Source organism: Salmo trutta, chromosome 40 (genome assembly GCF_901001165.1).
Source record: "Salmo trutta chromosome 40, fSalTru1.1, whole genome shotgun sequence".
Lineage (NCBI taxonomy): Eukaryota > Metazoa > Chordata > Actinopteri > Salmoniformes > Salmonidae > Salmo > Salmo trutta.
This window is the reverse complement of record NC_042996.1, coordinates 22,158,349-22,185,595: the sequence shown is the minus strand read 5'-3', so window position 1 is coordinate 22,185,595 and position 27,247 is coordinate 22,158,349. Positions and strand designations below refer to the sequence as shown.

General features: G+C 47.0%; 1 protein-coding gene across 1 annotated transcript in view; it reads left to right on the top strand.

The window, feature by feature from the left end:
• Window positions 1–27,247, top strand: part of LOC115180194 (mucin-19-like) — a 57,909-nt gene that overhangs the window by 3,320 nt on the left and 27,342 nt on the right. Inside the window, exons 2-12 of the mRNA XM_029742090.1 lie at window positions 17,635–17,704; window positions 17,881–17,925; window positions 21,887–22,115; window positions 22,714–22,843; window positions 22,995–23,058; window positions 23,884–23,966; window positions 24,351–24,534; window positions 24,691–24,816; window positions 25,051–25,171; window positions 26,921–27,056; window positions 27,170–27,247. Of these exons, the coding sequence (XP_029597950.1) occupies window positions 17,635–17,704; window positions 17,881–17,925; window positions 21,887–22,115; window positions 22,714–22,843; window positions 22,995–23,058; window positions 23,884–23,966; window positions 24,351–24,534; window positions 24,691–24,816; window positions 25,051–25,171; window positions 26,921–27,056; window positions 27,170–27,247 (1,266 nt within the window). The remainder of the gene's footprint in view (window positions 1–17,634; window positions 17,705–17,880; window positions 17,926–21,886; window positions 22,116–22,713; window positions 22,844–22,994; window positions 23,059–23,883; window positions 23,967–24,350; window positions 24,535–24,690; window positions 24,817–25,050; window positions 25,172–26,920; window positions 27,057–27,169) is intronic.

The window sequence follows — 27,247 nt, the reverse complement described above, 5'->3', positions numbered from 1 at the left end:
CAGGCCAGTACATCAGGAGATGTGGAGGAGGTCGTAGGAGGGCAACAACCCAGCAGCAGGACCGCTACCTCCGCCTTTGTGCAAGGAGGAGCAGGAGGAGCACTGCCAGAGCACTGCAAAATGACCTCCAGCAGGCCACAAATGTGCATGTGTCTGCTCAAACGGTCAGAAACAGACTCCATGAGGGTGGTATGAGGGCCCGACGTCCACAGGTGGGGGTTGTGCTTACAGCCCAACACCGTGCAGGACGTTTGGCATTTGCCAGAGAACACCAAGATTGGCAAATTCGCCACTGGCGCCCTGTGCTCTTCACAGATGAAAGCAGGTTCACACTGAGCACATGTGACAGACGTGACAGAGTCTGGAGACGCTGTGGAGAACGTTCTGCTGCCTGCAACATCCTCCAGTATGACCGGTTTGGCGGTGGGTCAGTCATAGTGTGGGGTGGCATTTCTTTGGGGGGCCGCACAGCCCTCCATGTGCTCGCCAGAGGTAGCCTGACTGCAATTAGGTACCGAGATGAGATCCTCAGACCCCTTGTGAGACCATATGCTGGTGCGGTTGGCCCTGGGTTTCTCCTAATGCAAGACAATGCTAGACCTCATGTGGCTGGAGTGTGTCAGCAGTTCCTGCAAGAGGAAGGCATTGATGCTATGGACTGGCCCGCCCGTTCCCCAGACCTGATTTCAATTGAGCACATCTGGGACATCATGTCTCGCTCCATCCACCAACGCCACGTTGCACCACAGACTGTCCAGGAGTTGGTGGATGCTTTAGTCCAGGTCTGGGAGGAGATCCCTCAGGAGATCATCCGCCACCTCATCAGGAGCATGCCCAGGCATTGTAGGGAGGTCATACAGGCACGTGGAGGCCACACACACTACTGAGCCTAATTTTAACTTGTTTTAAGGACATTACATCAAAGTTGGATCAGCCTGTAGTGTGGTTTTCCACTTTAATTTTGAGTGTGACTCCAAATCCAGACCTCCATGGGTTGATAAATTGGATTTCCATTGATTATTTTTGTGTGATTTTGTTGTCAGCACATTCAACTATGTAAAGAAAAAAGTATTTAATAAGATTATTTCTTTCATTCAGATCTAGGATGTGTTGTTTAAGTGTTCCCTTTATTTTTTTGAGCAGTATATATTCACATGGGACTTTACATACTGTAGTGGCAGGTTTGTTGTCACATTTCTTAAAAGTGACAAAGTGTATCAGATGATATATCATTAAAAGACAGTAGACTGCAAGGAACTAGTTAACTTTGCATTTAATACACCACTTTGAAAGTGAGAATATCAACATGTTTTCAATGATAAAGGAAAGAAGAAAGGACATGTGATGTTGGTTGTTGATTGAATGTGTTGCCCAAACAATTTTAGACATGTTCAAGTCTCCGGCAAGGGTACTCATTATAAGGGTAATATGTGATTGACTGGGTTAAGACTTTGTTAGCCTGCTGAGATAAAGCTGAGTCTTTGGTCCTGCTTGCAGCGGTCTCTTCAAAGAGGAGGTCAAAGGGGGGTGAAGTGTAACACAGGTGGTCCGGTGACCACGCTCGCGTGATGAGTAAGATTTAAATTTGTACATTTTATTATTAACCCATCCCATCCATGTTACCCTCTTCGGAGGACAAATATATTTTTCATATTTTTTTACAGCTTTTCTGCTACATATACATACTTTTTACATATACATTTTGCATACATATTTTGCATACACATTTTACATACATGGTACTTTTATATAAAGCAGTCGCATAACAAAAATACATTACTAAACATAAACTTTTTAATCCCAACCCTTAGCCACTCTCAGCCCATCCCACCTATCACCATAGACCACCCTCATTTGATTTCCATGTGTCATATATTTTTGAGTGGTGCTGTGATGATTTACTTCATTTTTTCACCTTTCTAAGGTTTAGTATCCACAGATTGTGATCTAAAGATGAAAACCATTCCTACGAGTATTATTATATTATTTATTGACTGACTATGGCTTTCCAAATCGCCCAACACTGCTATTTGTAAGGTTAATTTTAAGTGCATGTTGTGTTTTTTTAACCATTCCTGAACCTGTGACCAGGCGCAATACCAGAATAAGTGATCTTTTGATTCTGTCTCTTCGCAGAAAAATCTACAGAGCTGAGATTGTTTTATGCCCCATATATATATATAGCATTCTGTTGGTGGCAAGAATTTGATATAATCATTTAAATAGAAAAACTCTAAGTGCTGTCTAAGTGCTGTTTTTTTCTACCTGTTCATAAACCATGTACCATGGAATCGGTACATCGAAATCTCTTCCCATCTATTTTGCAACCGGTATGGTGCAGCTGTCAACATTTTGTCCAGTTCCTTTCAGCCAATTTGTATCTTTAATATATGTCAGGCAAACAAGTTCCCTACCTTCTCCCTTTTTCACTTGCCTCCTCCATTTTTGTGTTAATTCTACAATCAGTTGGTTGTAAATTTGGATTGAGCAGATATTACCACATATTTTCGATAGCTGCATATGTGACATAACTCCTTCGTTTCTATTCATAATATCATAAATAAATATAATTAAAACATTTATCATTTTTTTCCATGAAGGTTCCTTTTTTTATGAATCAGTATATTTGAGTTTAACCATAACATTTGTTATAATATATGTTCTATCATTTCTGGAGGATAAAACTGAAATTGTAACCAGCTATGTATGGCTTGTCTAATTTTCAATTAGTCAGAAATGAGAAGTTGTTATCTGTATAAAGACACAAAGGCCATGTTAGAACAAAGGATGAGCCTTTCTTAATAATCTACTGGAGAACCATTTTGGTATAACTTACAGTATTTAGTGAGAGGTTTAAAGGTTTAATATTTAATCATTTAAGTGATGAGTGACTTGTCTGAGACATTGTCTGGTGCACAGGAGACCTGGCTTAGAACCTCCTCAGTCAAACTAACACATCTTCAGGTCTTAGGCAAGATTACTCATCCCATGCATGGATCACTAAGCCACCTCTGTTGCACTCTCATTAAATGGGGTGCACAGATCCTTCTGCTTCTCTTTGCCATAGAAAGTGTTGTTGTGCAGAAGGCCTGATGTCAAACCCAGTCAGTTATGTTGGTGCCGTAATCTCTGAGTATGAGGTCAAAGGGGGTGAAATGTAAATGAAATGGTTTGATGAACCACGCTCTTTGATGAGTAACCTTGCTGGAGACTTGAAGACTTGTGTTAGCTTCCTGAACTCACCCCTATGGGCTTTGGCTAAGTAAGCTAAAACAGTCTTGTGACATGCTGGAGACCTGGTTTGAACCCAGTCAGTCACAAGAGCAAGATTAAATAGGGATTGGAAAAAAATATCCTTAGAAGGGCAATGACAAATTGCGTTTATTGTGACACTCCCTTCTAACGTGTCCTGCGCTGCCTGTGATCATCATAGCAAAACAGTTCTAATGCTAGAGCCACATTTATAGGAAAAAATATATTCAACATGCCACATTGGCTACAGAAACCACCAGAAGCTTCTGTTGACCACAGAGAGCGTTTGATTCTTTCTGTTTTCCTCTACCTTTCCTGGCTGGCAAAGTACCACAATGTTGTCTCTGGTTTTGAATCTGAAGTTAGAAAACTGAATCTGAATGCATCTGTGAAGTTGCCTTCAGAAAGTAATCACACCCCTGGACTTTTTCCACACTTTGTTATGGACAGAAAAAAATATAAAAAATGTATACAATTTTTATTTTTGTTTCTGTCCATAATGTCAAGTGGAATTATGTTAATGTTTTTTTCTTTTTTTCTTTACAAATTAATAAAAAATTAAAAGCTGACATTAGTCAATAAGTATTCAACCCCTTTGTTATTGCAAGCCTGAATAAGTTCAGGAATAAAAATGTGCTCAACAAGTCACATAATAAGTTGCATGGACTCATTCTGTACGCAATATTTTTTAATGATTTTTATACACTACCTCATCTCTGTACCCCACTACTGTCTGTACTGTCTCCGACGCTCATCGGATGTGGCAGGGCTTGCAAACTATTACAGACTACAAAGGGAAGCACAGCCGAAAGCTGCCCAGTGACACGAGCCTACCAGACGAGATAAATAACTTCTATGCTCGCTTCGAGGCAAGTAACACTGAAACATGCATGAGAGCATCAGCTGTTCCGAACAACTGTGTGATCACGCTCTCTGCAGCCGATGTGAGTAACAGGTCAACATTCACAAGGCCACAGGGCCAGACGGATTACTAGGACAAGTACTCCGAGCATGCGCTGATCAACTGGCAAGTGTCTTCACTGACATTTTCGAACTCTCCCTGTGAGTCTGTAATACCAACATATTTCAAGCAGACCATCATAGTCCCTGTGCCCAAGAACACTTAAGGTAACCTGCATAAATGACTCGAAGCACTCACGTCTGTAGCCATGAAATATTTTGAAAGGCTGGTCATGGCTCACATCAACACCATTATCCCAGAAACCCTAGACCCACTCAAATTTGCATACCGTACCAACAGATCCACAGCTGATGCAATCCCTATTGCACTCCAAACTGCCATTTCACACCTGGACAAAAGGAACATCTATGTGAGAATGCTGTTCATTGACTACAGCTCAGCATTAAACACCATAGTGCCCTCAAAAGCTCATCACTAAGCTAAGGACTATGGGACTAAACACCTCCCTCTGCAACTAGATCCTGGACTTCTCGACGGGCCGCCTCCAGGTGGTAAGGGTAGGTAACAACACATCCGCCACGCTGATCCACAACACGGGGGCCCCTCAGGGGTGTGTGCTCAGCCCGCTCCTGTACTCCCTGTTCACTCATGACTGCACGGCCAGGCATGACTCCAACACCATCATTAAGTTTGCTGATGACACAACATTGGTAGGCCTGATCACCGACAACGATGAGACAGCCTATAGGGAGGAGGTCAGAGACCTGACCGTGTGGTGCAAGGACAACAACCTCTCCCTAAATGTGATCAAGTCAAAGGAGATGATTGTGGTCTACAGGAAAAGGAGGACCGAGCACACCCCCATTCTCAGCACACCCCCGGTCCTTGGCATCCACATCACCAACAAACTATCATGGTCCAAGCACACCAAGACAGTCGTGAAGAGGGCACAACAAAACCTATTCCCCCCCAGGAGACTGAAAAGATTTGTCATGGGTCCTCAGATCCTCAAAAGGTTTTACAGCTGCACCATCGAGAGCATCCTGACGGGTTGCATCACAGCCTGGTATGGCAACTGCTCGGCCTCCGACCGCAAGGCACTACAGAGTGTAGTGCGAACGGCCCAGTACATCACCGGGCCAAGCTTCCTGCCATCCAGGACCTCTATACCAGGTGGTGTCAGAGGAAGGCCCTAGAAATTGTCAAAGTCTCCAGCCACCCTAGTCATAGACTGTTCTCTCAGCTACCACATGGCAAGCGGTACTGGAACACCAAGTCTAGGTCCAAGAGGCTCCAGACTTGTTGTTCCAGTACCGCTTGCCATGTGGTAGCTGAGAGAACAGTCTATGACTAGGGTGACTGAAAAGATATGTCATGGTGTCACGGCTGTCGAAAGGAGCGGACCAAAGTGCAGCGTGGTTGTAGTTCCACATTTTATTAAATCCGTGAAACTTTGCAATACATAAATAACTGACTTGACAAAACAACAAACCGTGACGCAGAGAGAAACAAACACGACTCAAAATATAAAGACCCACAAAAACCAGGAAGAAAAACCCCTACTTAAATATGATCTCCAATCAGAGACCACGAGGACCAGCTGCCTCCAATTGGAGATCAACCCCCCCAAAAAAACATAGAAATAGAAACCTAGAACATAAACATAGAAATACAAAACATAGAAAACACAAAACACCCCCTGTCACGCCCTGGCCTACTCTACATTAGAAAATAACCTCTTACTATGGTCAGGACGTGACACATGGATTGAAAAATACTGTGTTTAAAAAAAAATATATAACGTTACCTAAAGATAATCAGACGACTAGATAGTAATTTGATGAGAGATTCTGATGCATTTGGATAATATTCATACGGTTAGAGCAATGAAGAGCTAATCTGGCAGCCCTGTTTTGAGCCATTTTGTGACGTCCTGACCAGCAGAGGGAGTAATTGTATTAGTTTTGGTCAGGACGTGGCAGAGGCCTTGTGTTTTGTATGTATTTATACGTTCTGTCTAGTTTAGTTTTTCTATGTTTAGGTTTGTGTGTTGGACTCTCAATTGGAGGCAGGTGTTTCTAGTTGCCTCTGATTGAGAGTCCTATATATAGGTGTATGTTTGGTTTGGGTTTTTGTGGGTAGTTGTATTTGCACTGCTGTTTGTCTAGCCTGCAAATCTGTTAGCTGTCCTTCTATTTCTTGTTTTTCCCGTTACTCACTTTAAATAATAAATTAAAGTATGAGTATTCCGGTACCCGCTGTGCCTTGGTCTCATCTCTTCGACACGTGTGACAGAACTACCCACCATACCAGGACCAAGCAGCGGAGGATATCTGGCGAGGACCGGGGAACACGGCTGGTAAAGGAGCCCGAGAGGCAGCCCCAATAAATGTTTTTGGGGGGGCACAAGGGCAGTTTGGCGGGGCGAGGATGGAGCCCCAGGCCAGCTCCCTGTACCCTTTTTAGGCAGAGACGAACTGGACAGGTCCCGTGCTTTGGGGTGATGGGTACGGTGGCGAGGCCGAGCATTTTCAGGCCAGTACGCGCAGTACCAGCGCCCCGCATGTGCCAGGGGAAAGTGGGCATTCAGCCAGTAGGGGTGATGCCAGTCCTGCGCTCAAGACCGCCAGTGCGCCTCTACGGTCCAGTGTTTCCTGCTACACGCACGAGCCTTGAGGTGCGTCAGCCCAGTCTGACTCGGCCTGTTCCCGCTCCCCGCACTAGCCCTAAGGTGCGTGTGCCCAGACTGGCACATCCTGTCCCAGCCCCACGCATCAGGCATCTAGTGCGTCAGCCCAGCCTCGCCAGTCTGGTGCCCCCAGAGCCGCCCGCCAGTCAGGAGCCGTCAGAGCCGCCCGCCAGTCAGGAGTCGCCAGAGCCGCTCGCCAGTCAGGAGCCGCCAGACCCGCCCGCCAGTCAGGAGCCGTCAGAGCCGCCCGCCAGTCAGGAGTCGCCAGAGCCGCCCGCCAGTCAGGAGCCGCCAGAGCCGCCCGCCAGTCAGGAGCCGCCAGAGCCGCCCGCTAGTCAGGAGCTGCCAGAGCCGCCCGCTAGTCAGGAGCTGACAGAGCCGCCCGCCTGTCAGGAGCTGCCAGAATGGCCCGTCTGTCCGGAGCTGCCAGAGCGGCCCGTCTGCCCGGAGCTGCCAGAGTGACCCGTCTGCCCGGAGCTGCCAGAGTGGCCCGTCTGCCCGGAGCTGCCAGAGTGGCCCGCCGTGCCCGCCGTGCCGGATCTGCCAGAGTGGCCCGCCGTGCCGGATCTGCCAGAGTGGCCCGCCAGCCGGGCGCAGCCATCGCCGCCCACCAGGCGAGCGCAGCAAGTGTCGCTCGCCATCGGGGCGCAGCCAGGATCGCCCGCCAGCCGGGCGCAGTCAGGGTCGCCCACCGGTCCTCCGACGCGGCCAGGGGCGCCGCCTAAGTGGGCGACGCCGAGGGTGGAGCGGGGTCCACGTCCCGCACCTAAGCCGCCTCCGATATAGGTGGGTTGGGGAGGGGGGGTGTAGCACAGTGCCGTCGTTGACGGCAGCCACCCTCCCTTCCCTCCCTTTAGTTTAGGGGGATATTTTTGTTGTTTGGGGAGTTTTGTCTTTTCTTTTAGGTGCATTCAGGGTCTGCACCTTTGGGGGGGGGGTACTGTCACGTCCTGACCAGCAGAGGGAGTAATTGTATTAGTTTGGTCAGGATGTGGCAGAGGGTTTGTGTTTTATATGTATTTCTATGTTCTGTCTAGTTTAGTTTTTCTATGTTTAGGTTTGGGTGTTGGACTCTCAATTGGAGGCAGGTGTTTCTAGTTGCCTCTGATTGAGAGTCCTATATATAGGTGTGTGTTTGGTTTGGGTTTTTGTGGGTAGTTGTATTTGCACTGCTGTTTGTCTAGCCTGCAAATCTGTTAGCTGTCGTTCTGTTTCTTGTTTTTCCCGTTACTCACTTTAAATAATAAATTAAAGTATGAGTATTCCGGTACCCGCTGCGCCTTGGTCTCATCTCTTCAACACGTGTGACACATTTGGATCTTTTTTATATCTTTCTTTGCTGCAGATGACCATATAACCGGACAGTACTCTAAGTGTGATAGGTCCAGGGATTGAATCACCTGATTCAATGTGCTAGATGTTACATACTCTGAACATTTTCTTGTAACAGCAATTCCCTTGCCCATCTTAATAACAATATTATCTATGTGTTCTGACCATGATAAAGCTGCATACAACATGATGCCTTGTAGTTTTGTTTTTTTCACTTACTCTACATGTGTACTATTCATCGACAAATTCAATTGGGGGTCATCAGCAAGCATATATCTTGAACCAAATAGAATGCATTTAGTTTTAGAAATGTTCAACACCAATTTGTTCATATCAACCCACTCAGACACCATTCTTAGTTCACTGCTCAGTTCATCTGTTAGCTCATTACATTCTGATGCTGCGCTATACAGTATAGAGTCATCAGCATACATGACCACTCTTGCTTTGTTCATTACTGAAGGTAAATCATAAGTAAAGATAGACTAGAGAAGTGGGCCAAGGCAACTTCCTTGAGGACCACCATAGTGTATATCTTTACTGTTTGAAAAGCTACCATTAAAGAACACTTTTTGCTTTCTCCTGGATAGATAGCTTTCCATCCAGGATAGAGCTGCAGACTTAAAACCATAACATTTGAGTTTACCTAGTAACCGTTCATGATAAATTACATCAAAAGCAGCGCTTAAATCTAGCAACACTGCACCAACTAACTTCCTGTCATCCATGCTCTTTAACCAATCATCTGTCATTTGTGCTAAGGCCGTACTCGTAGAATGCCCTTCTTTGTATGCATGCTGGAAACCAGTTATCAGACCATTGCATGAGACATAATCCTTTATTTGTACAGATTCAATTTTTTCCAATAATTTACTTAATACAGGCAGCAAGCTTATAGGACGACTATTAGGACTAGTGAATGCAGAATTTCTATCCTTATGTAGTGGAATAACCTTTGACTCTTTCCAGACTTCTAGGCACACCCCATACATCAAGCACTTACTAAACATATGAGAGATTGGGGTATTTGGTTAGCTGTAACTCTAAGCAATTTGGCGTCAAGATTATCTGTACCAGGTGACTTGTCATCCAAAAGAGACAACAGCATCCTTTCTACCTCTTACCTTTCTACTTGGTGAAATTCGATCATGCATTGCCTCTCCTTCATGATATAATCTTTTATAAGGGTATATGACATGGAACCATCAGTTGGAATCATAGCATTCCTCAACTTGTTCACTTTAAAACAGTTATAGAGTTTAATGGTTGTGATAGGAGAAAACGTAGGATGGATAATCCACATTGTAGTTACTCCACAATACTAACCTTGTAAAAATGGGAGTCTGTACAGAATTGTCACGCCCTGACCTTAGAGAGCCTTTTAATTCTCTATTTTGGTTAGGTCAGGGTGTGACTAGGGTGGGTACTCTAGTTTTTTGTATTTCTATGTTGGCCTGGTATGGTTCCCAATCAGAGACAGCTGTCTATCGTTGTCTCTGATTGGGGATCATATTTAGGCAGCCTTTTCCCACCTGTTGTTTGTGGGATCTTGTTTTTGTATTGTTGCTGTTGAGCCCTACAAGGCTGTACGTTTTGTTGGTTTCTCGTTATTGTTTTGTTGCTGGTTATCATTAATAAATATGATTAACCTACCCCACACTGCATCTTGGTCCGACCATCCTTACAACGACGTGCGTTACAGAAGATCCCACCACCCACGGACCAAGCAGCGTGCCCAGGAGGAGCAGGGATCCTGGGCCTGGGAGGAAAGCCAGGAGTGGAGGACATCCTGGACTTGGGACAAAATAATGCCAGGAGACAAAAGCCTGCCATGGAAGCAGCGAAGGAGGAAAGGCGACGACATCGGGTCTCGCGGCGACGACATAGGAAGCCCGAGAGGCAGCCTCCAAAGAAAATGGGGGGGCACACGGGGTGGTCGGCGGTACCGAGGTGTGAACCAGAGCCAGTCCACACGGGGTGGTCGGAGGAGCCAAGGAGAGAACCAGAGCCAGTCTGGGAGAGGAAGGTGAACCTTGGAGGGGAGTGAAGGGAGTGAATCAGAGACAGTTAAGGAGTTAATGGGGAAATTGGAGGAGAGAGTTATGAGAGAGCTGTTGTGTTGGTGCATGAGGAACGACATTCGCCCTTAGGAGTGTGTCCTCAGTTTAATGCCACCTGAGTCAGCTCTCCGTACTCGTCCCGGGGAGCGTGCTAGCCATCTGGTGAAGACTGTGCCGGCCCCACGCACCAAGTCTCCAGTACGCCTCCCCAGCCCTGCACGTCCTGTGCCAGCTCTCCGCACTCGCTTTGAGGAGCGTGTTATCTGTCCAGGACACGTTGTGCCAGCTCCACGCTCCAGACCTCCAGTGCGCCTCCACAGCCCGGTACGTCCTGTGCCAGCTCCACGCACCAGGCCTCCTGTGCGTCTCCCCAGCCCGGTACATCCTGTGCCAGCTCCACGCACCAGGCCTCCTGTTCATCTCCCCAGCCCGGTACGTCCTGTGCCAGCTCCACGCACCAGGCCTCCTGTGCGTCTCCCCAGCCCGGTATGTCCTGTGCCAGCTCCACGCACCAGGCCGCCTGTGCGTCTCCCCAGCCCGGTACGTCCTATGCCCACTCCAAGCACCAGACCTCCAGCGACGTCTGCAGTCCAGAGCCTCCAGCGACGGTCTGCGGTCCAGAGCCTCCAGTGATGGTCAGCGGTCCAGAGCCTCCAGCGAGGGTTCCCAGTCCAGAGCCTCCTGCAAGGGTTCCCAGTCTGGAGCCTACAGCGAGGTTTCCCAGTCCGGAGCCTCCAGCGAGGGATCCCAGTCCAGAGCCTCCAGCGAGGGATCCCAGGCCGGAGCCTCCTGTGACAGTCTGCAGCCCAGAGCCTTCAGCGAGGGTTCCTAGTCCAGAGCCTCCAGTGAGAGTTCCTAGTCCAGAGCCTCCAGCGAGAGAACCCAGTCCAGAGCCTCCAGTGAGGGATCCCAGGCCGGAGCCTCCAGTGACAGTCTGCAGCCCAGAGCCTTCTGCGAGGGTTCCTAGTCCAGAGTGTCCAGCGAGGGTTCCTAGTCCAGAGCCTCCTGCGAGGGTTCCTAGTCCAGAGCCTCAAGCGAGGGTTCCTAGTCCAGAGCCTCCAGTGAGGATTCCTAGTCCAGAGCCTCCAGCGAGGGATCCCAGTCCAGAGCCTCCAGCGAGGGATCCCAGGCCGGCGCCTCCAGTGACAGTCTGCAGCCCAGAGCCTTCTGCAAGGGTTCCTAGTCCAGAGTGTCCAGCGAGGGTTCCTAGTCCAGAGCCTCCAGTGAGAATTCCTAGTCCAGAGCCTCCAGCGAGAGATCCCAGTCCAGAGCCTCCAGCGAGGGATCCCAGGCCGGAGCCTCCAGTGACAGTCTGCAGCCCAGAGCCTTCTGCGAGGGTTCCTAGTCCAGAGTGTCCAGCGAGGGTTCCTAGTCCAGAGCCTCCAGTGAGGGTTCCTAGTCCAGTGCCTCCAGCGAGGGATCCCAGGCCAGAGCCTCCAGCGACAGTCTGCAGTCCAGAGCCTCCTGCGACAGTCTGCAGTCCAGAGCCTCCTGCGAGGGTTCCTAGTCCAGAGCCTCCAGCGAGAGATCCCAGTCCAGAGCCTCCAGCGAGGGATCCCAGGCCGGAGCCTTCAGTGACAGTCTGCAGCCCAGAGCCTTCTGCGAGGGTTCCTAGTCCAGAGTGTCCAGCGAGGATTCCTAGTCCAGAGCCTCCAGTGAGGTTTCCTAGTCCAGAGCCTCCAGCGAGGGATCCCAGGCCAGAGCCTCCAGCGACAGTCTGCAGTCCAAAGCCTCCAGCTACAGTCTGCAGTCCAGAGTGTCCAGCGAGGGTTCCTAGTCCAGAGCCTCCAGTGAGAGTTCCTAGTCCAGAGCCTCCAGCGAGAGATCCCAGTCCAGAGCCTCCAGCGAGGGATCCCAGGCCGGAGCCTCCAGTGACAGTCTGCAGCCCAGAGCCTTCTGCGAGGGTTCCTAGTCCAGAGTGTCCAGCGAGGGTTCCTAGTCCAGAGCCTCCAGTGAGGGTTCCTAGTCCAGAGCCTCCAGCGAGGGATCCCAGGCCAGAGCCTCCAGCAACAGTCTGCAGTCCAAAGCCTCCAGCGAGAGTCTACAGTCCAGAGCCTCCTGCCAGGGTTCCTAGTCCAGAGCCTCCAGTGAGGGTTCCTAGTCCAGAGCCTCCAGCGAGGGATCCCAGGCCGGAGCCTCCAGTGACAGTCTGCAGTCCAGAGCCTCCAGCGACAGTCTGTAGTCCAAAGCCTCCTGCGAGGGTTCCTAGTCCAGAGCCTTCTGCAAGGGTTCCTAGTCCAGAGCCTCCACCGAGGGATCCCAGTCCAGAGCCTCCAGCGAGGGATCCCAGGCCGGAGCCTCCAGTGACAGTCTGCAGCCCAGAGCCTTCTGCAAGGGTTCCTAGTCCAGAGTGTCCAGCGAGGGTTCCTAGTCCAGAGCCTCCAGTGAGATTTCCTAGTCCAGAGCCTCCAGCGAGAGATCCCAGTCCAGAGCCTTCAGCGAGGGATCCCAGGCCGGAGCCTCCTGTGACAGTCTGCAGCCCAGAGCCTTCGGCGAGGGTTCCTAGTCCAGAGTGTCCAGCGAGGGTTCCTAGTCCAGAGCCTCCAGTTAGAGTTCCTAGTCCAGAGCCTCCAGCGAGAGATCCCAGTCCAGAGCCTCCAGTGAGGGATCCCAGGCCGGAGCCTCCAGTGACAGTCTGCAGCCCACAGCCTTCTGCGAGGGTTCCTAGTCCAGAGCCTCCTGCGAGGGTTCCTAGTCCAGAGCCTCCAGCGAGGGTTCCTAGTCCAGAGCCTCCAGCGAGGATTCCTAGTCCAGAGCCTCCAGCGAGGGATCCCAGTCCAGAGCCTCCAGTGAGGGATCCCAGGCCGGAGCCTCCAGTGACAGTCTGCAGCCCAGAGCCTTCTGCAAGGGTTCCTAGTCCAGAGTGTCCAGCGAGGGTTCCTAGTCCAGAGCCTCCAGTGAGAGTTCCTAGTCCAGAGCCTCCAGCGAGAGATCCCAGTCCAGAGCCTCCAGTGAGGGATCCCAGGCCGGAGCCTCCAGTGACAGTCTGCAGCCCAGAGCCTTCTGCGAGGGTTCTTAGTCCAGAGTGTCCAGTGAGGGTTCCTAGTCCAGAGCCTCCAGTGAGGGTTCCTAGTCCAGAGCCTCCAGCGAGGGATCCCAGGCCAGAGCCTCCAGCGACAGTCTGCAGTCCAGAGCCTCCAGCGACAGTCTGCAGTCCAGAGCCTCCTGCGAAGGTTCCTAATCCAGAGCCTCCAGCGAGAGATCCCAGTCCAGAGCCTCCAGCGAGGGATCCCAGGCAGGAGCCTCCAGTAACAGTCTGCAGCCCAGAGCCTTCTGCGAGGGATCCTAGTCCAGAGTGTCCAGCGAGGGTTCCTAGTCCAGAGCCTCCAGTGAGGGTTCCTAGTCCAGAGCCTCCAGCGAGGGATCCCAGGCCAGAGCCTCCAGCGACAGTGTGCAGTCCAAAGCCTCCAGCTACAGTCTGCAGTCCAGAGCCTCCTGCGAGGGTTCCTAGTCCAGAGCCTCCAGCGAGAGATCCCAGTCCAGAGCCTCCAGCGAGGGATCCCAGGCCGGAGCCTCCAGTGACAGTCTGCAGCCCAGAGCCTTCTGCGAGGGTTCCTAGTCCAGAGTGTCCAGCGAGGGTTCCTAGTCCAGAGCCTCCAGTGAGGGTTCCTAGTCCAAAGCCTCCAGCGAGGGATCCCAGGCCAGAGCCTCCAGCGACAGTCTGCAGTCCAAAGCCTCCAGCGACAGTCTACAGTCCAGAGCCTCCTGCGAGGGTTCCTAGTCCAGAGCCTCCAGTGAGGGTTCCTAGTCCAGAGCCTCCAGCGAGGATTCCTAGTCCAGAGTGTCCAGCGAGGGTTCCTAGTCCAGAGCCTCCTGCAAGGGTTCCTAGTCCAGAGCCTCCAGCGAGGGTTCCTAGTCCAGAGCCTCCAGCGAGGATTCCTAGTCCAGAGCCTCCACCGAGGGATCCCAGTCCAGAGCCTCCAGCGAGGGATCCCAGGCCGGAGCCTCCAGTGACAGTCTGCAGCCCAGAGCCTTCTGCAAGGGTTCCTAGTCCAGAGTGTCCAGCGAGGGTTCCTAGTCCAGAGCCTCCAGTGAGAGTTCCTAGTCCAGAGCCTCCAGCGAGAGATCCCAGTCCAGAGCCTCCAGCGAGGGATCCCAGGCCGGAGCCTCCAGCAACAGTCTGCAGTCCAGAGCCTCCAGCGACAGTCTGCAGTCCAGAGCCTCCTGCGAGGGTTCCTAGTCCAGGGCCTCCAGTGAGAGATCCCAGTCCAGAGCCTCCAGCGAGGGATCCCAGGCCGGAGCCTCCAGTGACAGTCTGCAGCCCAGAGCCTTCTGCGAGGGTTCCTAGTCCAGAGTGTCCAGCGAGGGTTCCTAGTCCAGAGCCTCCAGTGAGGGTTCCTAGTCCAGAGCCTCCAGCGAGGGATCCCAGGCCAGAGCCTCCAGCGACAGTCTGCAGTCCAAAGCCTCCAGCAACAGTCTTCAGTCCAGAGCCTCCTGCGAGGGTTCCTAGTCCAGAGCCTCCAGCGAGAGATCCCAGTCCAGAGCCTCCAGCGAGGGATCCCAGGCCAGAGCCTCCAGTGACAGTCTGCAGCCCAGAGCCTTCTGCGAGGGTTCCTAGTCCAGAGTGTCCAGCGAGGGTTCCTAGTCCAGAGCCTCCAGTGAGGGTTCCTAGTCCAGAGCCTCCAGCGAGGGACCCCAGGCCAGAGCCTCCAGCAACAGTCTGCAGTCCAAAGCCTCCAGCGACAGTCTGCAGTCCAGAGCCTCCTGCGAGGGTTCCTAGTCCAGAGCCTCCAGTGAGGGTTCCTAGTCCAGAGCCTCCAGCGAGGGATCCCAGGCCGGAGCCTCCAGCGACAGTCTGCAGTCCAGAGCCTCCAGCGACAGTCTGCAGTCCAAAGACTCCTGCGAGGGTTCCTAGTCCAGAGCCTTCAGCAAGGGTTCCTAGTCCAGAGCCTCCAGCGAGGGATCCCAGGCTGGAGCCTCCAGTGACAGTCTGCAGTCCAGAGCTTCCAGCGACAGTTTGCAGTCCAGAGCCTCCAGCGACTGTCTGCAGTCTAGAGCCTCCTGCGAGGGTTCCCAGTCCAGATCCTCCTGCAAGGGCTCCCAGTCCGGAGCCTACAGCGAGGGTTCCCAGTCCGGAGTCTCCAGCAACGGTCTGCGGTCCAGAGCCTCCAGTGATGATCCGTGGCCCGAAGCCTCCAGTGATGATCCGTGGCCCGACGCCTCCAGTGATGATCCATGGCCCGAGTCTCCAGTGATCGTCCATGGCCCGAAGCCTCCAGTGATGATCCCAGAGTCCCTGGCGGATCTTGTATTTGTAGTGTTGCTGTTGAGCCCTACAAGGCTTTATGTTTCATTGGTTTCTCTTTCTTGTTTTGTTGCTGGTTATCATTAACCTCTCTTGGGTATGTGGGACATGACCGTCCCACCTGCGACACACTATTCAACAGCCAGTGAAATAGCAGGGCGGCAAATTCAAAACAACCAAAATCTCATAATTCAAATTTCTTACACATACAAGTATTATACACCAGTTTATAGATAAGACTCTCGTTAATCAAACCACATTGTCCGATTTCAAAAAGGCTTTACGACGAAAGCAAAACATTAGATTATGTTAGGACACCACCTAAACAAGAAAAGCCACACAGCCATTTTCCAAGCAAGAAGAGGCGTCACAAAAACCAGAAATACAGCTAACATTAAGCACTAACCTTTGATGATCTTCATCAGATGGCACTCATAGGACTTCATGTTACATAATACATGTATGTTTTGCTCGATAAAGTTCATGTTTATATCCAAAAACCCCATTTTACATTGGCCCGTAATGTTCAGAAATGTTTTTACTTCAAAAACCGCCGGGGAATGAGCACATCAATTTATTGCAATACTCATTATAAACGTTGATAAAATATTAAACTGTTATTCAAAGAATTATAGATTAACATCTCCTTAATGCAACCGCTGTGACAGATTTCAAAAAAGCTTCACGGGGAAAGCACACTTTGCAATAATCTGAGTACGGCGCTCAGAAAACAACAGCAGGCAATAAAGTTACCCGCCATTTTGGAGTCATCTAAAATCATAAATAGCATTATAAATATTCACTTACCTTTGATGATCTTCATCAGAATGCACTCCCAGGAATCCTAGGTCCCCAATAAATGTTGTTTTGTTCGATAAAGTCCATAATTTATGTCCAAATACCTCCTTGTTGTTTGCGCGTTCAGTAAGCTACTCCAAATGTAGGAAGCGCACCAAAAATTTCACGACGAAAGTATATTTATGTTTGTAGAAACATGTCAAACGATGTATAGCATCAATCTTCAGGGCCTTTTTAACATAAAACTTCAATAATATTCCAACCGGACGAGTCCAATGTCTTGAAAAATGTAATGGAACACAGCTACCTCTCACGTGAACGCGCGCCAATGAACTCATGTGCTTTCCTAAGTCAACAACGTCAAACTTCCTTTGTTCGCTCTCTGTTCACCATAGAAGCCTCAAACAACTTTCTAACGACTGTTGACATCTAGTGGAAGCCTTAGGAAGTGCAAAATGTGTGCTAGATAGGCAATCACTTGAAAATACTAAAGCCTCAGATTTCCCACTTCCTGGTTTGATTTTTCTCAGGGTTTTGCCTGCCATATGAGTTCTGTTATACTCACAGACATAATTCAAACAGTTTTAGAAACTTCAGAGTGTCTTCTATCCAAATCCATTAATAATATGCATATCCTACCTTCTGAGTCGGAGTAGCAGGCAGTTTAATTTGGGCACGCCTTTCATCCGGACGTCAAAATACTGCCCCCACCCTAGAGAAGTTGATAAATATGATTAACCTACCCCACGCTGCATCTTGGTCCGACCATCCTTACAACAATGTGTGTAGCAAGAATAAAAAATATTCCAAAACATGCATCCTGTTTGCAACAAGGCACTAAAGTTATAATATAAAATATTAATTCAATTTCAATACCATAATAGAAATTCAAAATTATGGAATTCAAATACAATTTCTATTGGCACTGAAATCGCTCCATACATTCAGCTGGAGAACACAATGTTGTGTGACGTTCAGATAGAAACGTCACACAACATTGTCACACAACAGCTGTATTCATGAAAGTTTAACAATGTTAGCTTACTGAACATGGCCCTGATAGAGGATTGGATGTCATTAGTTTAAAATGTCCAAAGAAATGAAAATACACCCACTGTAAGGTGATATGCAGGAAAAGTTTTAACTGGAAAGGGATGGCTATTAACTCTATAGGGACTCGGTGGGGGAATGAGTTGAATGTTTAATCTTTGGTTAATTTCCTGGTCTTTTCAATGCAGGTGGGTCAGAGAAGGGTATAAAAGACCAGAGACAAGGGCAGTTTAGTGAATTGTCCTGTGGTTCTGTCACACTGTCTCTCTCTCTGTCTCTCGTTAAGACTGGTGAGCTAGGGAGCATGGTTCCTCCAGGGTGGATTCTGGTAGCTGTCTTACTTTCTCTTGTCTCAGGTACAGTAGGTCTTCTTTGAAACTTGACTGTGATCATTTTTTTATGCATTTTTATCCGGATTAACTGATTGTCCCCACTGCAAATGTATATATGGTAAAATGAGTTATTACTGTACAGAATTGTACTCCATTTTGCGTATGGATGGGCTGGCATATTCATATTTTGTTATTTCCAGTTCTAGGCCCAGTTGGTTCTGTTTCAACCTCTGATACCCATCAAAGTAAGTAAATTACCTTCCTCTAAATTACATATACATAGAAGGCCAGTTTCCCAGACACAGATTAAGCCCAGTCCTGGACTAAAAAGCTCTTTCATTGGAGAATCTCCATTGAGAATGATTTTTAGTCCTCGACCAGACTTAATCCGTGTCTGGGAAACCGGCCCATAAAGGGCAACTCCGACACTTTTCAACCTCATATTCATTAACTCCAGCACCAAACCAGTCTACATATGTGAAACGGTAAGTTTCTATGATCTGTGGTTAAAAGGATACTGTAAGAAAGGTCCTAAAAAATGCTTCACAGGGTAGAATTACAAGTAAGAAAAACGGTGAGTTTCAAAACCTGCATGGTATTTTCTTGCTCCCCACGTCCTCATGAATTTCATAGTGCTTGAAAATCACTGTTTTTCAAACTTTAGATTGCTCATACTGAAAAATAATATATAGACATATTTTTTTACAATCTGTATGTAAATGTATTTAATTATACATATGTAAATTATAGATATCTAAATATATCTTTAAGCTTTATATTTACATATATTTAAATGTACATAAATATATTGACATATTGCAAAATTGGCAATTTTTATATATTTCTGCATGTATATTTATATATTTAAATTCGTGGTGTGGAAATACATTTTGACAGCATGTTGTGGTAGCTAGTAAAATATATTCCAAAAAATATTTCATAAATATATGTTGCCATGTAATTAAATTAATGGAAAATGTAGCTTTTTAACTTACATACCGTGGCTAGGCTACATTAAAATACAATTCATAAAACTACAAAGTTCAGCACAAAATCACAATAGCATGATGGACAAGGTGTCAAGGGTGTGTACGGGAGGTGAAGTCAGGTGTAGGAGAGCAGAGTGTAGTGAACAGGCACACTTTAATTCCGTTCTAAAAATGACAGCACATAAAAACAATAACATGCCAAAAACACGGAACATAGCAAATGTAAAGCGCCTGACAATAATCCACATAACTAACAAACAATTACACACAAAGACAATGGAGGGTAACAGAGGACTAAATACATGCAGTAATTATGGAATGAAAACCAGGTGTATAATGGAACAAGACAAAACTAATGGAATATGAGAAGTGGAGCGGCGATGGCTAGAAAGCCGGTGACGTCGATCGCCGCCCGAACAAGGAGAGGAGCCGACTTCGGTGGAAGTCGTGACACAAGGAGTGCTTTCAAAAATCATATTTTATTGGCCCAAATAACTTGTTTCATTGTTGAATCGTCGCTGGAGGCTCTGGACTGCCGACCGTCGCTGGAGGCTCTGGACTGCAGACTGTCGCTGGAGGCCTGGTGCGTGGGACCGGCGCAGGTGGCACCAGACTGGTGACACGCACTTCAGGGCGAGTGCAAGGAGCAGGCACAGGATGTACTGGACTGGGCAGGCGAACTGGAGGCCTAGTGCGTGGAGCCGGGACAGGTGGCACTGGACTGGTGACACGCACTTCAGGGAGAGTGAGAGGAGCAGGCACAGGACATACTGGACTGGGCAGGCACACTGGAGGCCTAGTGCGTGAAGCCGGGACAGGTGGCACCAGACTGGTGACACGCACTTCAGGGCGAGTGTGAGGAGCAGTCACAGGACGTACTGGACTGGGAAGGCGCACTGGAGGCCTGAAGTGTGGGACCGCTACAGGTGGCACCGGACTAGTGACACGCACTTCAGGACAAGTGCGAGGAGCTGGCACAGGACGAACTGGGCTGTGAAGGCGCACTGGAGGCCTGATACGTGGGACCGGTACAGGTAGCACCGGACTGGTGACACGCACTTCAGGGAGAGTGCGAGGAACAGGCACAGCACGCATCGGACTGGGGACACGAACTTCAGGGAGAGTGCGAGGAACAGGCACAGGACGCACCGGACTGGGGACACGAACTTCAGGGAGAGTGCGAGGAACAGGCACAGGACGCACCGGACTGGGGACACGAACTTCAGTGAGAGTGCGAGGAACAGGCACAGGACGCACCGGACTGGGGACACGAACTTCAGGGAGAGTGCGAGGAACAGGCACAGGACGCACCGGACTGGGGACACGAACTTCAGGGAGAGTGCGAGGAACAGGCACAGGACGCACCGGACTGGGGACACGAACTTCAGGGAGAGTGCGAGGAGGCGACACAGGACGTACTGGGCTGTGAAGGCGCATTGGAGACCTGGTGCGTATAGCCGGCCTCAATTGTACCGGAACTTTAACACACTTCTCAGGACGAGTACAGGGAGCTGACAAAGGTGGCATTGGACATCTAACACGCTCCTCAGGGCGAATGCCGTGCATACTTCGCCAGACCAACAGCTCTCTCTCTCTTCACTCTCCTCCAATTTATCCAACAATTCCTCGAAAGTCTCTAAATCTCCCCTCCGTTCACTCTCCTCCAATTTATCCAATATCTCCTCAACGGACTCTGATTTCCCCTTAATATTCCTCTTCGCTCTCCGACTGGCCCCTTGGCCTCGCCGACCACTCCATGTGCCCCCCCAAAAAAACTTTTTGGGGCTGTCTCTCGGGCTTTTGTCGTGGTTGCGAATCCCGGAGTCATCGTTGATGTTCCTTCGCTGCCTCCGCCTGCTTCCATGGCAAGCTTCTGTCTCCTGCCATGATTTTGTCCCACATCCAGGATGTCCTCCACTCCTGGCTTTCCTCCGAAGTCCAGGACTCCTTCACCTGGTCACGCTGCTTGGTCCTGATCGGATGGGATATTCTGTCACATTCGTTAGAATGATTGGACCAAAGCGCAGAGTGAGTAGCGTTCTGTATTTGAAAATTACGTATTTTAACGTAAAATGTATACTTACAATGCAGATTCCTTCACCTCCAGTGTTCATTTCCGAGTCGCAAGTTAACAGTTACCCTGTGGAGAATGAAGAGACAGAGTCAGAGAAACAATTCCACACAAGATTAAGAATAAATAAGGGCTTAATTGTCATGAACATATTTTAATTTCACTCGGAACTAGCTAGATAAATGATAAAAAAGACTACTTACATTGACTGGGGTCTGTCCATAGGCAGCTGAGGTGCCAGACCAGAACAATCCACTGCAGGAGGGAACATTTTGATAATTTTTTTTGCTAGAAATAATCTAGCTAGCTAGCTAGCCAGTTCTATCAGAGACACCCAACCCTCACTAAAGCTAGCTAGGTTAGTTAGATACAGTGGTTCTTCCTTTAAAAGTTACGTACTGTAGCACAGCTTGCGGCGTGAAAGAGAATTCTATTGCACGTTATTAAAGTGTCAGCCATTGTTGCCAGAATGACGCAATTTACCATAATCTGCCACTATCTACCACAAACGGTCGCGGCATAAGCTCAAAACTTTTAAAGAAAGAACCACTGTAGCAAGCAACACATTGCTTGGCTAGCCAAGATTATTTAACAATGGCTTTGGAAATTAAATTATATCTAATTGTCATAATCGTGTATGCAGGTGGCAGGGAAATCAGGCGCAGGAGAAACCAAATTGGTTAAACTGGAGTATTTAATGACAAAACAAACTCCAAAACCAAAGTACAAAATAACATGGGTAAACATAACCCGTCTGTAACGGTCATCATATGTATCACAAACAATCACCGACAAGGACATGAGGGGAAACAGAGGGTTAAACGCACAACATGTAATTAATGGGATTGGAAACAGGTGTGTAGGAAGACAAGACAAAACCAATGGAAAATGAAAAACTGATCAATGATGGCTAGAAGACCGGTGACGTCGACCGCCGAGCACCACCCGAGCAAGGAGGGGCATCGACTTCGGCAGAAATCGTGACACTAATGCATACATAACATTAACTCTACTGAACTCTACTCAACTTAAATGTTCAAGACAATTAAAAAGGATGAAAAGTGACAGAGTTTCCCTTTAAATTCAGTTTTTCTATGTAGATTTATTACTGCAGCAGACTTTTGACTCTTCTCTGTTTGTTTCCAGATGTGTGTAAGACCTTCGGCAGTGGAGTCGTCCAGATGTTCAACGGAACGGTATTCTACGTCCGCTCCACCTGTCCGTTCACGCTGACACGTTTTACTCACAACCGGGTGGACTGTGACATCACCATGCGTCGAGGTGAAAACGGCCTGCTGGAATATATCGAGATCAACGTTAACAAGATCCAGACCCGGATTCTGTACAATGGAACCATCTTCGTCGAGCAGAGAATGTTTGTTTTTATTTACTCTATTTTATGCTATTTTAATAAATGGCTAAATTATGTCTAATTATTTACTCATAAAAAAAACAGATAACACATAAAGGGGTAGTTGCAAAGTTCCTGAAATAGTCACTTTTCATATAAAATCATGCATAACACAGTTCAGGAGTGGGTCTTCAAGATCCAGATAAAGTTAACTGTAAAGCTGGATTTAAAACATGTTCAGTGGATGGATGTATGTATCCTGTATTGAATGTGATTTTTAATCGTGGTCTGTGATACTGCCAATTACACTATTACTTCAAAGCAAGTGATTACATTGAATAGTGAAATGTCTGTCCTTCACAGTTTTTTGACGTCTGTGATTACTTGTAACTGTAATTATCTTACATAAACTGCTAGCTCTAAGCGAAAATAATGAATGGATGAATCTGGTTACCTTCAAATGCACCAAGGTGATCTTTCTATAGTCTCTTGCGTAATGCAGTTACATACATCATTAATCTGAGAGCAAAATATACAGTCTAAAATGATCATTAACCTACTTGGCATTGAGGAAGAGGATGATGATGATTGATGACGATTGATTATGACGTGTTTGTAACAGGGTGTCCCTTCCCTACGATCACACCTATCAACATGTGTTCCAGTACGGTATCAACACCAAGCTGAGGAGCACTGTTCTACCTCTGTCTGTCATCTGGAGCAGTGTGAGCGTGGGCATCGACTCTCTCTGGGTGACTGATCCATGAACAGCTTCAAATACATTGTTGTTACCTATTATTTAATCTCTCATGCTATCCTTAACAAATTTGATTAGGTTTCTGGTGCCGAGATGACCTATTAATACATAACTGATTGACTGGTCCCTGGTCTGTCCTCTAACAGGTGCAACTGGAGCAGGAGCTAGTCCTTGGAATGACTGGACTCTGTGGACGACCAGATATAGCAGGTCGATTACCTTAAAAACATATTTTTTGTACCTCTTCTAAATATATACAGTAACAGTGAAAACACCTACTCATTCAAGGGTTTTTCTTTATTTTTACTATTTTCTAAATTGTAGAATAATAGTGAAGACATCAATATTATGAAATAACACATATGGAAACATATGTAGTAAAAAACACATATGTAGTAAAAAAAAGGGTTAAACAATTCAAAATATATTTTATATTTGAGATTCTTCAAAGTAGCCACCCTTTGCCTTGATGACAGCTTTGCACACTCTCAACCAGCTTCACCTGGGATGCTTTTCCAACAGTCTTGAAGGAGTTCCCACATATGCTGATCACTTGTTGGCTGCTTTTCCTTCACTCTGCGGTCCAACTCATCCCAAACCATCTCAGGTGATTGTGAAGAATCTAAAATCTAAATTATTTTTTGATTTGTTTAACACTTTTTTGGTTACTACATGATTCCATATGTGTTATTTCATGGTTTTGATGTCTTCACTATTATTCTACAATGTAGAAAATAGTAAAAATAAAGAAAAACCCTTACTGTAGGTGTGGCCAAACTTTTGACTGGTACTGTGTACTGGTACAGTATATATATATATATATATATATCGTTGTACTGTACATATGGATTGTCTAAGTAATCTGCAAAATGCAGTATGGAGAAAAATACAGTGAACAGCCTCTTGAATATCAATTGTCTGGGCGCTAACTGCACTTCTTGCTGTTAGCTGTGCGCTAACTACACTTCTTGCTGTAAACTGCACTTTAACTACACTTCAGTGTACTACCTACTCTATATTTTCCTGCAAAATTAGATGACCGTCAGCGATTGATTGCAGAGAGTGTTCTTTCAGAGGACGGGTGCCAGACCATGGACTCCCTCCGCACTAAGAGCACGGTACATTTCCTGAATTATGTTCTACGTCCCAAATGACACCCCACTTCTTTTGGATCACTAAATAAGTAATAGAGTGCTATTTTGGATGTGGACCACCGTTTGAATCTGGTGGTAAAATACTAGTATCACTACTTGGGGTCTCTGGTATTGCGTGCTTGGCCTCAAGGTTATGGCTTGGTAAATAACACTAGACGTCTGGTGAATGGTAATGAATGGATCTAAGACACAGAACCCTACAATTTTCTTGATGTTAATATGTTTTCTTGATGTTAATATTTCTATATAGATAATGCCATGTTGCTGTAACATAGGTTATACTGTTTTGAAGTCTGCACTAGTGTTTTACAGTATGATGTACTGTATGTATTATGTATTATTTAATAGGTCTGTCAGAAGTTCTTCTCCAACTACATTGAATGTCTGCAGGCTAACACAAGCAAATACATAACTCTTTGTGAAGAGAATATTTATGGATATGAAAAAGAGCATTATGTAGGATGTGCGTTCTACAAAGAAATTGCCCATCGGTGTCAGACCAGCTATGCTTGGAGGACCTTGACACACTGCCGTAAGTAAATCAGTTCAGAAAAAAGCTGTTAGGTTATAAATATGTTATGAACAGCTATAACACATTATAATGACTATTAATCTTGTTAAAGTAATTTTGTCTTTAATGTCTTTAACAAATTCTTAAAGACGTGTGTGTCTGTCTGTTGTGAAACAGCTGAGTTCAGTTGCCCAGGAGAACTACACTTTGAGGAGCAGGGTGATGCGTTTGTTCCCACCTGTTCCAACCCAGCCCCTAGAACCAATGATCAGGACATCACCAGCACCTGTGTCTGCCCCCAAGGTAGGCCTTACACTGTCATCCGGAGAAACACTGTTTCAAGTGTAGTCTAAAGTGTAAAAGGTTTCTTTAAAATATTAATTGTAACTGAGCAGACAATGTCTTAGCAAGCAGATCTGCACTGCTTTTAAGATTACCGTCACATATTACGCAATCTGCCAGGAGACAATTTTAAACATTATCTTTAGTGTTACAATCACATAAGGTTGATGAGGGTTTTAAATGGCTATGTTTCAGGTGAGGTATTGAACGATCGAGCGGAGGGCCATGACTGTGTAAGTGTGTCAGCCTGCCCATGTGTGTACGCCGAGAAGAACTATGCACCTAGGGAAGAACGCAGAACAAAATGCCAGACCTGGTGAGAGAATCAGAACTCAGGAGTCTATTTTGGACCAGAGCACTATGTGGTTTTAGTCAAAAGTATTGTACTAGAGTATGCAGTGCCTTCGGAAAGTATTCAGACCCCTTGACTTTTTGCACATTTTGTTACGTTACAGCCTTATTCTAAAATTAATTAAATAAATAAAAATATTCAACAATCTACACATAATACCCCAAAATGACAAAGTGAAAACAGGTTTTTAGAAATGTTTGCAAATGTATAAAATAAAAATGAATTATTTAAAGTATTCAAACCCTTTGCTATGAGACTTGAAATTGAGCTCAGGTGCATCCTGTTTTGATTAATCATCCTTGAGATGTTTCTAAAACTTGATTGGAGTCCACCTGGGGTGAATTCAATTGATTGGACATCATTTGGAAAGGCACACTGTGTATATATGGTCCCACAGTTGACAGTGCATGTCAGAGCAAAAACCAAGCCATGAGGTCGAAGGAATTGTCCATAGAGCGCCGAGACAGGATTGTGTCAAGGCACAGCTCTGGGGAAGGGTACCAAAACATATATGCAGCATTGAAGGTCCCCTAGAACACAATGGCCTCCATAATTCTTAAATGAAAGAAGTTTGGAACCACCAACACTCTTCCTAGAGCTGGCCAAACTGAGCAATCGGGAGAGAAGGGCCTTGGTCAGGGAGGTGACCAAGAATCTAATGGTCACTGACAGAGCTCAAGAGTTCCTCTATGGATATGGGAGAACCTTCCAGAAGGACAACCATCTCTGCAGCACTTCATCAATCAGGCCTTTATGGTAGTAGCCAGATGGAAGCCACTCCTCAGTAAAAGGCACATGACAGCCCGCATGGAGTTTGCCAAAAGGCACCTAAAGACTCTCAGACCATGAGAAACAAGATTTTATGGTCTGATGAAACCAAGAATGCCAAATGTCACATCTGGAAGAAACCTGGGACCATCCCTACGGTGAAGCATGGTGGTGGCAGAATCATGCTGTGTGTTTGTTTTTCAGCGGCAGAGACTGGGAGACTAGTCAGGATCGAGGGAAAGATGAACTGAGCAAAGTACAGAGAGATCCTTGGTGAAAACCTGCTCCAGAGCGCTCAGGACCTCAGACTGGGACGAAGGTTCACCTTCCAACAGGACAACAATCCTAAGCACACAGCCAAGATAATGCAAGAGTGGCTTCAGGACAAGTCTCTGAATGTCCTTGAGTGGCCTGCCAGAGCCCAGACTTGAACCTGTTCGAACATCTCTGGAGAGACTTGAAAATAGCTGTGCAGTGACTCTGCCCATCCAACCTGACAGAGAGGATCTGCAGAGAAGAATGGGAGAAACTCTCCAAATACAGGTGTGCCAAGCTTGTAACATCATACCTTAGATGACTCGAGGATGAAATTGCTGCCAAAGGTGCTTCAACAAAGTACTGAGTAAAGGGTCTGGATACTTATGTAAATGTAATATATATTTTTTTATATATATAAATTAGCAAACATTTCTAAACTGTTTTTGCTTTTATGGGGTATTGTGTGTAGATAGATAAAGGAAAAAAAACAAATTAATACGTTTTAGAGTAAGTCTGTAACCTAAGAAAATGTGGAAAAAGTCAAGGTGTCTGAGTACTTTCCGAAGGCACTGTGTGTTAAAAGGATGTCATTTGTGAACTAGTCAGACTTCTCATTGAATTTGTTCAATTATTGATTTTGTCCCGATCAGATATACCGTAACATGATACTCATTTATTTCTCTACAGTGTGTGCAACAATGGCAAGTGGATATGCTCTCAGAACAGCTGCCCTAGTAGGTGTGTGATTGAAGGGCAGTTTGTGACCACGTTCGATGGGAAACAGTATGCCCTTCCCGGTAAATGCACATACATGGCCTCTAAGGTAAATCAATAGATTATCATCTCACAGCACTATGGTCATTTTGAGTTGTACTCATACAGTACTTTCACCTAAAGTACTAACTTCCCTTATCCTTTATGAATGAAATAAAACAGGGTTTTAATTGGACGATATCCATCAATTTTTCTGAGACGACGTCCTCCATCCAAAACGTGTTTCTTCAGATTTACCAG